Genomic DNA, 16602 nt, shown 5'->3' on the forward strand with positions numbered 1-16602 from the left:
TTTGAATTCACATTTTATATAAACAAAAACTGAACTGATCTATCTTCCTTTTTATTAGTCACCTTTTGTCCATTCTTTTACCAAAATTACTTTAACTGGGTTAAAATAAATGAATGCAATCAATGTATTAAATTACTAATCCTCCAGCTAGATAATAACACTTTCAGAACTTTCTTTTCTAAAGGAGATTTTATCAGGTTGCTGCTCTTATAAATGTCATATAACTTAGAAATGGTAGCATTCACTAATTCATTCATTTATTCAACAAGTATTAACTTAGTACCTACTACATTCCAAGGAGCTGATAGTCTAGTAGCGGGAAAAAAAAATAACACACACACACACACACACACACACATGACCACAACATTAAATATGTCTGTGATAGGCTGGATGAAAAAAAGAAAGTCCAGGTGAGAAAAGAGGTAGGGACCAAACAGAAATCTTTGAAAAAAGAACATTTAGGTTAAAACATTACAAAAATCTCAGAGTTAGACAAGTGAAACATGCTGGAAGGAATGATCCTAGTAAAACAACAGCAAATGGGAAGGCCCTGAAGTAGGAAAGGTCTTGGGCCATTGTCCTGGGAGAAATTGTTCAAGATTCCAGTCTACATTTAAGAGGTCAGTGATTTGGGAAGGTGCAGGAATTGACTTCCCTGTTACATTAAAAGTAAGGGTGTGCACCAGAGAAGGACATTGCCCCTCTATGATAGTGATTCCTAAGTGAGCTTCAGCATCCAGAAGCTGTCTCTATTTTATTTGCACTATCCCTTTTTCAGTGACACGTAGGCAGTTCATCAACCCTGTCCTGCCTCTGTTTTCTCATTTCACTATTCCATCCTCAAAAGGTAGGTGCTTCAGCCCTAGCTTGTTTGGCTCAGTGGTTAAAGTGTTGGCCTGTGGTCCGGAGAGATCTGGGTTTGGTTCCTGCTAAGGGCACATACCTTGGTTGTGGTTTGTCCCCAGCCCTGGTTGGGTCGTGCGGGTGGCAACCACTCGATCTGTCCCTTTCACGTCAATGTTTCTCTCTCTCTCTCCCTCCTACTCTATCTGAACAAAATATAAAAAGAATGTACTCAGGTGGGGATTAAAAAAAAATTAAAAGGTAGGTGCTTCATAAATACTGAATGAATGAATGAATGAACGAACGAACTTATAAAGTGAAGTACTAAAGACAAAAAAATTCTGCAATAAACAAGTGAGCATTCTAGGCTATAAATATTTCTAAACTTCAGGTTCTATCTCATTATATCATATTCTTACTTTCTAAAGCAGGGTTTTTCAACCTGGGATAATTACCCCCATCCCCCTCTAGGGAACATTTGACAAAATCTGGGGAAAATTTAGTGGGTTCTACTGGCTTCTAGTGAGTAGAGGACAGGAATGCTACAGTACATAGGTCAGCACCCCCACCCTCACCCTAATGACAAAATGACAGTAGTGCTCAGATGAAGAAACCTTGTGGTAGAGGTTGGGGGCTATGTCTTGAGAGTCATATAATGGGCTGTGATTATCTTTGCTTAGACCTTACAAAAACCTTGATGTAGATTATTTTCCTCACTTGCAAAGCAATGTTGAAACCAGCAGAGATTTATTTCATTCATTTCCTATCTGTTTAATAAACAGACTCAAAGCACTGAAGGAAAAATATTCCAGCAGTGAGGTAAGACAAAAGCTACTAGTAACCCTACTTTGACTTAACTGAATGGTAGGAAACAACCTCTGTCATCAGGAAGTGAACTCTAGAAACTAAAAAGGAGTTAATGGTGTTTAAAGAGCTCTGGTTCAAACATATATCTATGCAGACCAATTGGTAGCCTAAAAATGGTGAAGACATTTCCATTTCTCATGTATTTGATAGAACAGAACAAGCTTTTATTTTCTTCAGTGCAGTAATCATTCATATTTGTCGCATGAAACACCCAGAAATTTAAAGAATAACAAACTCCCAAGTGTAAACACAGAATTTTGTGAGCAAGTGAGGTCTCCAGATGAATCCTTATAATTGCGTGTTTGGATAAAATAGATTCCCATGCATTAAACAATACGGCTGCCTAGAGCTGCAGGGAGAGGGGGATTGGGAGTGATTGATAATGTGTATAGTGTTTCTTTTGGGGGGTGTTAAAATGTTCTAAAATTAGATTGTGGTAATGGTTGCACAACTCTGTGAATATATTAAAAACCACTTTAAATGGGTAAAAAAAAAAAAAAATACAGGACTCTTCTGTTTGGGAAGAGAATTCTCAACAACTTTGAAGAGCTGTAGTTATTTCTCCTCAAGGATAAATGTCCCCAAAATATCCCTCCTCCCTGTTCAAGTTCAATGCTCCTATCACTAGCCCTTGTGTGGCTTATCTTTGCACTATTCACAGTTCTATGTCAATTGTTTGGTGACACTCAACATCAACAAGTGCCACCAAATTGATACCAGAAGCCTGAAGATTAAAAGGGGGATCAAAAGACATTCAGCCTGCTTTGTACTGAGCCATCTGCCTTTTTAAAAAAGAATAGTTTATTAATTTTTAGAAAGAGAAGAAGGTACAAAAGACAAACATTGATGTGCAAGCATAACATCTATCAGCTGCCTCCTGCATGCCCCCTACTGGGGATTGAGCCCATGACCCAGGGCACATGACCAGGAATCCAACCAGCAACCTCTCGGTGCACAGGACAACACCCAACAAACTGAGACATAATAGCCAAGGCGCCATCTGCTTTTGTGAAAATAAAACTAAATACTTTTTGTGTTAATAAAAACGTGAGACTGTGTGGATGGTAAAGATGGTTCCAGGCTCTTGAAGAAGGCTCATGGCCAGCCGACCTCAAGTGCACCAAATGTGGCATTAGGTTCCCACCTAGGATCCCCATAAGAAAAGGTGGGCAGCCTACTCAAGGAGTAGGAACCCTCATACCATTGCATCATTAAGGATAGTTTTTAGCTATTTCAAAAACATGTGTATGTATTCATTTCCTAGGATTGCCTTAAAAAGGAATACATCCTGGGTGGCTTAAAGCAACAGAAATTTATAGCCTCACTGTTCTGGAGGCTAAAAATCCAAAATCAATGTGTCAGCAATGCTATTCTCTCTCTGAAACTTGTAGAGGAATCCTTTCCTTGTCTTTTCCTAATTCCTAATGGTTTGCTGACAATCTTTAATATTCCTTTACTTGAAGCAGTATAACTCCAATTATATGGCCTTCTCCTTTTGTGTCTTCACATTGTCATCTTCTTATAAGGATGCCAGCCACATTGGATGAGGGGCCCACCCTACACCAGTATGACCTCATCCTATTTACATCTGCAAGACTCTGTCCCATTCTGAGGTGCTGGGGATTAGGTCTGCAACATATCTTTTTGAAGGGGACATAATTTAATGCATAACTAGGAATGCATATCTTTGTTATCAAAATAGGAAAATTTAGCTTAAGTTTTTGAGGTATAATAAAAACCCTAGGGGAATTAATACTCCTTTCTAAGAAGAAAAGATGGAGAAACTTAGTAGTTACCTTCAAACAAAAAGAAAGGAAAAATAAAGCTAAAAGGAATTAATCCAAAGCAAAGAGAGTTCCATCTAGTTGGTGTTGGTGCCACTTTCTAACTTGTCCAGGTGTTCAGCCAGCTGGGATATCTTGTACCCCAGGGCATATTTGGTCACTTTGTGCCTCCTGTTTGTAATAAACTCCAGAAGGCTGACACACTTGCTAGAGATGAGCTAATCCTTCTTGCTCACTTAAAGGCAGAAGGTAAAATAAGCAGCTACGTCAATGAAATAATTTCAGGAATACCAAGAAATTCTTCTTTTACAAAAGATCTCCTCTGTCCTCCCAGGACTGTTCCTGAAATCTCTGACATTTTTCATTTCTGATCCCAGCACCTGGGCTAAAAGCTCCTGATGCAGGACGGACCATTGCCCCAGGCACTGCCCTAAATATTTTGCATACATTATTTAATACACAGCATAAGACTATGAAGTAGTCTGCTGCATTTTACATATGAGACACTAAGGCATAGAGAGTTTTAGTAGCATATGTGACATAACACAGCAGAGCTGGGATTCAAACTCAGTCCCCATGTTATCAAGCAGGTGATCATATTGCTTTTCAAAAGTAGGAAGCAACACAGTAACTCTATTATCATGACCATTATGTCCTCTCATCTAGCAGAGAATGAAGCCTGAGTCAACTTTTGTTTCTCAAAGTGTCCTCCCCAGACCACCTGAATCAAAACAGGGGGAGGAGGTACAGATACCTGGACCCTACCCTTAGAACACAATACAGAATCCCAGGAATCTTCATTTTAGCAAACATCCCCAGAAAATCCTTGAGTATATTAATGCTTCAAAACCATTGGCCCTAAGGGAGTAGAATAAGGAAATGGTACAATATTATGATAAACCAGGAAAAACCAGGAAGAGATGAGAAGGCAATGGGGACCCTGGTCTGTAAAATGAACCAGGGGTCCTGGCCAGAGAGGGGCTCAGTTGCTGGGAGTGAGAATAATACTGAACATGGAAATTTGACAGCAGAAGAAGGCCAGCTGCATCCTCTTGCTTGGATCACACACCCTTTCCTGGTGGAAATGGTTATTTACTGAGACAGGGGTTTAAAAAGGGTGGTGTGATAGCGGGAAAACTAAGTGAGAAACTAAGAGACCGGCCCAGCCAGTGTGGCTCACTGGTTGAGTGCCAACCCATGCACCAAGAGGTCACCAGTTCCATTCCTGGTTATGGCACATGCCCAGGTTGTGGGCCCAGTCTCCAGTGCGGGGTATGCAGGGGGCAGCCAATTGATGTTCTCTCTCATCGATGTTTCTATCTCTCCCTCTCACTTCCTCTTTCTCTAAAATCAATAGAGAATTTTTTTTTTTTTTTTTTTAAAGGAAGAAACTAAGAGACTTAAGTCCTATTTTGGTCCAGTCACTGATTACAATCTCCCTGAGCCTCAATCTCCTAGTCTTTAAACTGGAGGAAATAACACCTGCCCTCCAGGTCCTCATATACAAGATGTGCTGTAAACTCGTGCAGGCATATAGTGTCTGTAATATAAATTGTGCTAGTCTAAAGCCTCTGTAAAATTCTGCCCCACAGATGTCTGAAATTCATTAATAACATATAAAGGACAATTAACAATGTTGCTCTGCCTTGCACTGCACTTGCACCTGCACTCCTGCCAGGAAAGAAAAATCACCCAAGTTCATTCTGAAGTACAAATTACTTGTAGGCGTCCTTTCCTAAACTGGGGACACATACACACACACACACACACACACACACAAACATGAGAAAAGTGCAAACTAGAGGCACCAAAGAACAAATTGAGCCTCCTTACCCTCTTCCTTACCCCACTGGGGTGCTCTGCCAATCTCCTGCAGAGATGAGCCTGGCTGTCCCTCTGCCTCCACCCCAGCTTCCTCTTGGAAGCCCATCCTCATCATACTCCAGTGTGCCCGCTACTTTGTGGGCCAGGTCTACACAACTATAGTTATTCAGATCATTAGGACAAAACCCAAGCAAGCAAAAACACACTTTAATCAATATTTTCTAAATAATTTATCCTTAAAGGTGAAGACTTCTGATTTGAATTTCCCCATCTTTTGTGTGCTTTCCATATTGCCCAAGTTGCCTAAATGATAACCAACTCTCCACTTACTTTTGATCATAATGGTCATGGTATTATAGAGCTACGGTAAATAAGATCATTTTGAATAAAATGGGATACAAAAAAATTAATTAATTAAGGTATACTTGTGATATCAGACAAAAAATTTATAGGAAATAATATGTTGATTAGTGTAATATTATGTATGCCTATGTCTTTACAGTGGACACATAGCTCCTTTAAAATATATATATTGAAGAAATATTTATATGCTAAGTAATATGTGCACAGCACTATTTATTGAGGGGGATACCAAGATGGGTATACATGCATAGACCTACCCTAAGTTCTGGTTTTGTCCAGCCATTTATTAGTTCAGTGGATCTTTCTTTAGTGGGAAAATAAAGACTATTTTTCATTCTTATTATGAAGATAACCTAGAACTTCACAAATTTGTGAAGAGAAGCAGATGAGGGCACTATTAATATAAAATATTATTATTCTAAAGCCTCTGTAATGTCTGGAAAGCAACAAGAGAGAGGTCAGTCCAAAGGGAGAGGCTCAAAGGCTCCAGCTGGAGGCCCAGGCCAGGGACTGCAGATTCCTCTGCACCACTCCTCCTGCACCCAACCCTCTTCTCTTGCTCACAGATGTAGGTAAATACCCACATTTTACCCTCTCCAGCTTGAAACCCTGATTAGTAATGCAGCCTTATCTCTTCCTCATCAAGAGATAATCCTGTGCTCTTGTGTAAGGTAAGTTGCTTAGTACCTGCCACCTCAAGGCAGCCCAAGAACAGGTCGTTTTCCCCACGCAGGGTTACATGTTTCCTAAGGTTGTGTGTGGATCCTCTGGGAATCCAAGTAACTGCAGGCATTAACAGTACAATCCAAGCTGTCTGTTTTCAGTCAGGGCTATAAGAACATAGAGCCTTTTCCCCCTAGTAGTGCCAGTTTGGCCCAGTAAACACATGGACATTTGCCCTTGCCCCTGACAAAACACATTGGCATTACAGCAAAGTTTCTGTATTCTGGTAACATTTAATTTACTAGTTCTAAATGTTCTCTACACCCATACACTTGTGCACAACATTTATTCTATCGACTTCAAAGGCTGCTGAACATGTTGGAAATATGTGTGAGAACAGTGAAGGGAGTTTGAAATGTCTGATCCCTCTTTCTGTATGACTGGGTTTGGTACATGCCTTAGGATTTTAGAAATGTGTATTTGATATTTTAAAACATGCATTTGTTTATACTGGGTTTAGAGTCATGAAAATGAATCAGGGTTTCTATTGCCAGTTTGTGTTTTCATAATAAGTAATAGTCATTCATCCTTGTCCAATAATACATATTTATAGGCTTAAATTAGGAAAACCTTTTCAAAGAGAATTTCCATTCATTATTCACTGACTTCCAGATGCCATCCAGCACATGAGAAGCTCCCAGAAAAAAGCAGGAAGCAAACCAGGACTTCAAGGCATAGAGGAGGAAGAGCAGCATAGACAAAGAAGGAGCTGTGGCTAAATGGAAAGGAACATGGCATACTTTTGACTTTTGCCTGAAAAAAAAAAAGAAAAATTTTGTTAAAAATACAGATCCCCAGGCCCCACCTCAGACAATCTGATATGAAGGGCTAAGCCCTGCATTTTAACAAGCACCCCACCCTCACTCCCACAAATGATCCTTTGCCACACTATCCCTGCTGAGAATCCTTGGGAATCAAGGATTTCTGTGCTAGTAGATTCTAATCAGAAGTACATATTCAGTGATGGGTTTTCTAGACAGAACTGGCTCTTAGTCTTCAGTGCATATCTGAGTATAAAACCAAGCCATTTCAGGTGTATGAACTGATTACACTACCAACAGCCTAAAATTTTTCTAACATTCTGTTTGATGTGAATTATAGAAAGCTGAAAATGCTGTATTTCCTCCTCATACAATTCTGGACTTTGCCCCAGAACCAAATTTCTGGGTATTTATATACATTCATTGTATACAGTTTTCTATAAGCATGAAAATCAAATTAACTAGTAGGGGGAAAAAGCAATAAAAAGAAAATGAGAAAGTACAATAAAAATAAAAGTGGTGGCTTTGTAATTATATTAGTTTTCTATAGCTGCATAACAAATGACCCTAAAATTTAATGGCTTAAAAAAACCAAACATGTATCATTTTACAGTGCATGAGGAATTCAAGTGCTTTGACTGAGTGGTCTGGCTCAGGGTCTCTCACAGGCTACAATTCAGGTGTTAGGGCTGGCGACAGTTCAAGGGCCAGCTGGGAGAGAATCCACTTACAAGTTCACTCCCATGACCAGTGGCAGGGTTTAATTCCTCCCAGGCTATTGAACTGAGGGTCTTAGTTTTTCAGTGGTTGTTGACCACAGCCCTCCCTCAGTTCCTTCTACACACACGCACAAGGAAAACTAGAAATGAACACCTACTGGCATTGTTTTTACATCTTAATGATGGCAAAAGTAGCACCTTTTATTCTCTTGGCCTTTTAATCATGCATGTCACCTCACAGTCACAAGATGACTTCTGTACATTAAGGCTTTATATCTTATTCTAAGCAGGATTATAGAAACAAAGGGACACCCTACATGTTTCTATCTCTTTTCATAAGGAAGATAAAGCTTTCTTTGAAGTCCTACCCAATTGATTTCCACTTAGATCTCGTTAGCCAGAACTAGATCACATGCCTACCATAGACCAATCATTAGCCAAAGGAGACCAACATTACTATGTCAATTTAAACCAACTATAACTTATCTGTGAGATCAGAGAATTATTGCTATTGCCTGAATAATGAAGATTCTGGGCAGAGAAGTAGAACTATAGATGTTGGGCAGGAAACACACAAGTCTTCAGTAAACATCTTGTGTGTTGTTATTTGTGTGTTCTATATATCCAATACAATCACGATTTTCACAAAGAGTCTAAAAAGATATCTTCCCATAGAAATAGAATATGCAAGCATAATTGATTACAAAATCCTATATGTACTTGAAGTTTCCTTCTTGAAAATTCCTTGTTTAGAAATAGTGTCCATATTTTTTAGACAAAAAAAAAAAAGATCGCATGTTTTTTAAACTTGTATACATATAAAATATTTTTTAAATATTGTCATCAGATCCATTTAACACGATGAAATCTTCTGAGATTTATTGTACTAGCCTAGTATTATCAAAACACAACAAGACAGATTACTTTTTCTCATGTCTGCTGCTAGATTTTTGTTAATTTATGTTTCCAAATTTGTAACATCATAAATTAATGTTGCACAAAGGTATTTAATGTCATTTATAAAAATCTAGTAATATAAACTGTTGACTCCTTATAAAGCATCTATTAAGACACAGACATATCACTAAACCACATTTATGCTTTTGATCTTGAGATCTACATAATGTTTCTTGCCAGAAGGACAACTTGTTCCATAAACTTTTGAACAGAAAATCAGTTCTTAGAGCTGAGCTCAACCTCATCTGAAGGATCCCATTCGAGGAAATTAAATGGCACATGCACTTTATGCATTTTTGTTTGTTTTAAAGCAAATCTCTAATTCCTGTTGTGCTCCAAATCTAAGTAAGCAGGTAAAATTCTGGTCCAGCAAAAACCTGCCTTCCTGTAAGCCTTACAGTGTTAGGTATAAGAGAAGTGAGACTCTGAGTAAAGAGTACTCCAGAGTGATAGTTTTGATGAAGAATAAATCAAAACAATGATGCATGGGAGCCATGAGCACATTGGGGATTGTCAGAGAGAGACAATATTGTCCATTCAACAATAAACCTGCAGGACCCCTTGAGGGCAAGATGGGCAAGTTCAGATGCAAGCAAGCCTAGCTGCCTTTTGCATTGGCTATGGAATGCAGCAGCCAGACTGATTAAAGATCTGTAGTAGTAGCCAAAGCAGTAGCTCCTAAGCCTGAATTTCAATCCTGTGTGCCATTAAGTGGGAAGGTATCCTTGATCTAATCATCTGACAGCTTTGGCCATCAATTTTTCTGTTTAAAATGAGACTTCATTTCTTTAACGATCCTTTCAGCTTTAAATGTTTATGAATCTGCTGAAGCCACTATATTTATATTGATGTGAAATTTTGAACTGCCTTTAAATGGAATGACTAATTATTAGCAGAACTTTGTGGGGTTCAGTGCATTATCAACATATTATCAACAAAAGGCACAATGAGGATATTTTATTTTATAATTCCATCCAATTTTCTTCACCCTGGATAGTTGTATGGAAATGTCCATGTTCATGTTGTGAAAAGGACATTTCTTCTAACCTCGCACAAAGATACCTTTCAAGTCAATGTTTTTTATAAGGCAATGAGAGACTTACAGGAGCCCTAGAGATATGAATGCAGTAAGTGAAAAAGGGACATGGGAGATTAAGTTCTTAGGGAAATTTTGTGGAGCGGGGCTGGACCTAGGCCTGGGAATCAGGAAGTTAGAGTTCTAATTTCAGCTTTTCCACTGATTCACTTGGGACCTTGAGAATGTCTGACTCATTTTAATTATTCTGTGCCTCAGTTTCCTTATCTGCCATTTAGAGTGAGAGTCCTTGGCTGGGTGCCCAGGATTGTGAGAACATACTGTGCAGAGCCAAGAAAATACAATCAGTCCCAAAAATGGGAAATAATCTAGTTACTTGATGTCCTGACTTAAGATGGAAATGTTAGCAAGGCTAAATTTTTTAATAATCAAAATGTGAATGTTTTAGGAAGCATAGATATCTGGGTGAAAATTAAGTGAATAAACTATCATAACCCCAGGAATACATAAGTAAAAGATCAGACTTGAAGTAAGACTAGTTCCAGATTTACTACTTAGCATTCGTGTGACTTGAGTAATTTCTTAACCTCCCGCTGTATCCTCATCTATAAAACAGGAATAATGGCATTCATCTCAGTGGATTGTGGTAAAGATTATTACAAATGGAAGTTAATTCTTTTTAGCATCTGGTAGCATTTGAATTCACAGTCACTACGTACTTTGCAGCTGGTAGTTTCTCTTATAACGATTGTCACCCAGAGCAAGGAATGCTTTAGTGCTACTATATATTGAGCATGTACTATATAACAGTGCTCTATCCCCATGCTAAACACTTTACATAAATTATCTCATGTATTCCTCACAAAAACCTATTACTATTCCTGTTGCAGAACTGGAGGTAGAGAGAAACGAAACTTTATTTGTGGCTCCACTGTTTTCCTTCACCTGCCTTGATTTATTTTTCTCAGCTGCATCTAATTGGCTATTAGTGTTCTCTTAAGCCACCTTACATTTTCAAGACTAAAGCAACAACTAACTGAATATATTTATATAACATGTTATTTTTGTCATGTTACTGTCCTACCCTGGAGACCTGCTTTAAGTTCATTTTTCTATTTGAAGATAAATCATGCTCACTGGCAGTTTTGGGAAAGCACTGAAAAAGCAGCTATCCTTAAATTTTCTAAGCAAGTAAAAGCTTAAGAATTTCCATTATGTTCATTGAAAACAGCATTTATATTTATGCTTAGAAAAATAAAGTCATTATCAAGAAATCTTACACAACAGGAATATGTTCATATATCTTCACTAATAATCAATTGTGCATATGATGTATATGACCTTGTCATAACGCTTTCCTTAAACCCCTGCTGTGGAAATTCTTATAGTTACCAAAGGGTTAAATTTAGCAAACTATTTTTTGTTAATGTATCTTTTAGTTGTGAAATACTACAATTGCCTTAGAGAAACTTTTTTTTAAAGGTTTTTTTTAAGCAATGTGGTATTAAAGAAAGAATCGGTATCTTTGAGACCCAATTCAAAACTCAAATCCATTTCTTATTTACCTAGACAATTTAACATTTTGAACCTCACATTTTTTAAAAAGTGGAAATAGTGTATTACCAAGTTGCTGAGAGTTAAATGAGAACAACGTCTGATCATAACAGCCAGTCAACAAATGTTAGTGACTTCTCTTCCCTTGGAAAAGAATCTCAAGGCAGATGTGCTTAGTCTGCTCTGTAAAGAGATAGGAATCCTCTGCTTCAGTAAAGTCCTTTCCAAACTCCATTGGCAATAGATTCTTTATTTTCAAACAAAAGTAATGTACTTTTGTATATTGTACATAAAACATGTATACCCATTTCAGAACATTCATGGACCACCACTGCCCATACTTTGACCCATATTAAGAATGTCTGCTCTAGTGTATTAATTTTAATGTCACCAATTTCTCTGGCAAAACAAGGTCATCGTGTAAAAACAAAATTATTTTGGTGTCTTGCAATTAAATGAAGAAAAACTGCAGGATTTTATTTTTAATAGCTTTGTTTAAATTCAGCATTAGAACAATTAAATAAATTGCATGTAAGCTTTATAAAAAAATTGATCTGACTTGCCACATATTTTGTGCAACCTTTTAAAACACACAAGTTAAGTTTACTTCTGTGTCTAGATCTAAATGAGCAAAGAAAAAATTAGAATGATAATAAAATTATAAGTTCATTTATATAATTGTGGACGTACCATTTTTACATATTACATTATTAGGACATTTGACAATAGATCAAGAAATAGGATGTTATAGAAAATACACTTATACTATTGGTAAGCATCATGCACTTTTTCCAAAAGTTGTTTTATTGTGTTGACTCCAAGAAGCTCCATAAAATAACCTAATCCTGAGCTTGTCTGTATTGCTACTAGCAGTAATCAACTAGTTTGGAGATCTCTATTAGATCTCTTCATATATCTGCCAACACCAAGCAATTGAGCTGGCTCTGTCCCACTCTTTGGGTAGTAATTATTTTTTTTATCCAGTGCTTTAGTTTTTGTCTATATAAATACTTCCAGGGGATAAAACCTCTTGAGAATTAAGGTGAACATGTACTATGAGAAAGGGACCACGTTTCATTCTGGCCCCACCTTTGTAAAATGACAACCAACCTTTCCAGAATCATTTGAAACCCCAGATCACATTGAAACAATGCATGTAGTAGCACTTGGTAACTGTTAAGTGCTATGTGACTGCAAACTCATTTAATTACTACCTAGTGGTTACCAAAAATGACTACTACAGGATTCATTTAGTGTGGACCACTGATATTTACATCTGTCCTTAAACTTTACTGTTTCCTTATCTGCCAAGTAAAATACATATAGTTCAAAAATGAAGCTCTCTCAACATTTTTTTTAACTGCCTTTCTTTCTGACTTTCTTTTTGATGTTAATGTCATCTCTGTTCTCTTTTGAAGGCAAATTAAAAGCTCAAAGCTCATTTTAGGCTTTTCTCTATCCAACCATGAAGTAACCAAGTCCTGTGGATTCTTCCTTTTACATTCCTACAATTCATTCTTTTCTTTTCTCTATGGCCGCTATTCCAGTTTTGGCCCTACCATCTCAAACTTGGGATACAGCAACAATCTCTCTTCCTTGAATCTCTCTTCCCTTTCCCCAGCCTCAACACTTCTGACAAATTAATCTTGATAAATGACTACACTGATTGTGGCTTCAGACTGCATTCTCCCACTTCAACATCTTCAATAGACTTCCCAAGACTTCCTACTGCCCACCCTCCGCTAAGTAAAAAATATTGAGTCTGGCCTCAACATGCTTTTCCAGCCATGGCCACACAGGTCTCTCTGCTTGTGACACTCACTTGTTCCTGGGGCCTTGCTCACACTCATTTCCAAGGTCCCTTCTTCCTTCCTCTCCAAATCATACCCCATTTTCCAAGCCCTGCTCAAGACCCATCACTGCATGAAGATTTCTTGAGTCCTCACAGTTCACAATGATCTAATTTACTGAAGAAGTTCTAACAGTGGAGTGTTCAAAAAGTCAATAATCAATTAAGTAACTGCCCTTTAATATTGTGTGTGTAGTTGCCTCAGAGTGCAGTTAGCTTAAGTAGTATAATTTACTAAGTGCCTTGCATATTTATCTATATTACTAGGTTTTACTTGAAGGCAGTAATTTATCATCCATTTGGTTTCCCCTAGTACAGTGGTTCTCAACCTTTCACATGGTAAAGAAATACCTGGTTGACTGGCCAGTGTTGCTCAGTGGTTGAGCGTGGAGAGGTCGCTAGTTCAATTCCCAGTCAGGGCATGTGCCCAGGTTGTGGGCCAAATCCCCAGTAGGGGCATGCAGGAGGCAGCCAGTCGATGTTTTCTCTTATTGATATTTCTATCTCTTTCTCCCTTTTCTTTCCTCTCTAAAAATCAATAAAGAAAAAAAATTTTTTTTTAAGAAAGGAAACACCTGGAAAGTTAAAAGTCCTCCTGGATTCCACCCCCAGAGATGCAGTATGATCTGGGTGGAGCCCAATATGTACTTTTCCAACAAGTTTGAGGTGACGCTAACCTGATGTTGCTGGGTGCCTTCAAACATTCCACACTGTACATAAAATCTAATACATATTTATGAACATTCATTAGTGAGTTTTTCCTGTTTTCTTCTATTTCAAGTTCATGTTCTGTTACTTTTTCCTTTTAGATTGACTTTGAAGATGTGATTGCAGAACCAGAAGGGATACACAGTTTTGATGGCATCTGGAAAGCCAGCTTCACCACCTTCACTGTGACAAAATACTGGTTTTACCGCTTGCTGTCTGCCCTCTTTGGCATCCCAATGGCGCTTATCTGGGGCATTTATTTTGCCATTGTTTCTTTTGTGCACATCTGGGTAGTTGTACCGTACATTAAGAGTTTCCTGATTGAGATTCAGTGCATCAGTCGTATCTATTCCATCTGCATCCACACCCTCTGTGACCCACTATTTGAGGCTTTTAGCAAAATATTCAGCAATGTCCGCATAAACGTACAGAAAGAGATATAAATGACATTTCAAGGATAGAAGTATACCTGATTCATTTTTTTCTTTTAATTTTCTTGGTGCCAATATCAAGTGTTAAGTTGCTAGTACAGCAACAATATATGAGTGAATTTTCTTGGTTCATAACAAAGAAATCACTCTCTTAGTCTTAATAACTATTATTTGTCTCTTCTGAGCTATTTCAGCAATATTTTTTTTGGTTGTCTGAATTTTTTAAACCCATTTCAAATGTTTTACTTGCATTTTTATTTACATGTGGGTCATTGTTTTATTGGTTGAAATATGAAGCTATTGTTGAAAGATACTTTGAAAGAAATATGAAAAACCAGTGACCTCAACTGCCTATTCTAAAATGTCAATGGTTTTATGGTAAAGGAAGAATTCCAGGTGCTGGCCATTGATTGTACAGGTATGTGGCTGGTTTTAAACAAATTCTTCCCTCACCATTGAAGTGTTAATGATTGCTGCCATTCATTTTAATGATTCAATGAAATCTAGTGATCTTTATCAAATTAGAAAACGTACTTGGCATTCACAGTCTGACTAATGTCTTACCCTTCTTGAAATTTTAACCTGTGATACTTTCTGTGCCTGAATATTTGTTACATAGATATGAGATTTAAGTGCCTTCTTGTTCATCATATATTCCTTCTCAAATGGGGTCCAGCTGATTAATTTTCATTAGGTCAACAACTTCCCTGGAGACCAAAATTAGAAAATCCATTACCTAATTCTCCACACTTGTTTCTCACTCTGAGAACAGAGTCAGATGAAGTTCGTGTCTGTACTTGATCACACACCATCTTTATTTATATCCAGCATGGTCCACATCAGCCCCCAAAAATGAATTAAGGTAGACAAATGGGGCTGTGTCCTCTCTGGCTGGCAGGAGTTGAAACCAACTTCCCTGCCTCTCATCAGCTGAATGAGGTCAGCTATCTATTCAGCTTTGTTTTCAAGAATAACCAGCTTTCCTGACTCCAAACTAATCCATCACCAGGGTGTTTTGGTGACTGAACAATGTGTTCCCTTTTCAGCTGATCAGTGGGCCTCTGAGGGAAAGGCTTGTAAAATTGTGTGAGACTGTCAGAGTTGTTGCAAATGTGACCCCTTCAAAGCAAAGCACTTGCAAACATCTGTTGTGCTGTGAGATATAATCCCTCTCCCTATCAGGATCTTTGAACCTAATTCAGACATCACTTTTCTCAGAGAGAATATGGGGGAAGAGATTGAGGTAGCTTTGCTGGAATAAATTCAAATTCTTCTAAACTCAAACTGAGGAATGTTACCTATAAACCTGAGTCATACAGAAAGATGCCTGGTACATTGAAAAACTTTTTATTTCTCCTGCTCATGTTAAGATTCTGCCCTTGGGAAATTTATTTTAACTTTCAGTTATGCTTTTACTTTTTACACTTGTTGGAACTCTGCTTGATGAGTTTTTTTGTTTTTGTTTTCGTTTCATCTTGGGTTTTTTGCCTCTTCCAGTTTTCTTGACACTTTACTTACCAACTTGTTACCTACTTTGAACTTTAGCATTTAAAATAGACACTGGCATAGACATAGTTTTACTTTTAATCTGTGTACATAACTGAATATGTACTATACTGCATAGATTTTAAGTGTAAAGATATTTTTATCTTTATATGAGGAAGATCACTTGGGAAATTGCTTTGTGATTCAATCTGTAAACTGTGTATCCCAAGACATGTCTGTTCTACATATATGCTTAGTTTCTTGTGCAAATCAAGTGGTGGTTCAAAAGCTGAAATTTATATGCTTACTGATATATTTTACACTTTTTTATCCTGCATGTCCTGAAAGTTTATAAGTCTACACAATAAAAATGTTTAACAGTTCTATAGTCAGCTTTATTATTATTCCCCAAAACAAATGTATATATGTCAATGCCTGTGTGTGTAGAGTTGATGTACATAGTGTGTATACATATTTGTAGGGTTTTTGTGGGAGGTGGTAGTCTTCCACTTTTCAAATATTACAGTCATTTAAGTGGGGTTTTTCTTCTAAGGCCATTGCCATTCATGAGTTACTTTAGATATAAATTATAATTCATAAGAAAGATTTGCTTAGCAGTTTACCCAATGCTTTATTATATGTCATCTAATTTGAGCCCTTAACAACTCTGTGTGACAGATATTAATATTTTCCTT

At 37.6% G+C, this 16602-nt stretch overlaps 1 protein-coding gene across 3 annotated transcripts in view; it reads left to right on the plus strand.

Annotated features, from left to right (window-relative positions):
• CAV1 (caveolin 1) overlaps positions 1–16281 on the plus strand; it is a 32535-nt gene extending 16254 nt beyond the window's left edge. For all 3 annotated transcript variants that reach the window (XM_036247593.1, XM_036247595.1, XM_036247594.1), the window contains exon 3: positions 14093–16281. In XM_036247593.1, coding sequence (XP_036103486.1) covers positions 14093–14434 — 342 coding nt within the window. In that variant the 3' untranslated portion in view covers positions 14435–16281. The remainder of the gene's footprint in view (positions 1–14092) is intronic.
• The last annotated feature ends 321 nt before the right edge of the window (positions 16282–16602 follow it).

This window comes from Molossus molossus, unplaced genomic scaffold, assembly GCF_014108415.1.
Source record: "Molossus molossus isolate mMolMol1 unplaced genomic scaffold, mMolMol1.p scaffold_m16_p_7, whole genome shotgun sequence".
In the NCBI taxonomy this organism is placed as follows: Eukaryota; Metazoa; Chordata; class Mammalia; order Chiroptera; family Molossidae; genus Molossus; species Molossus molossus.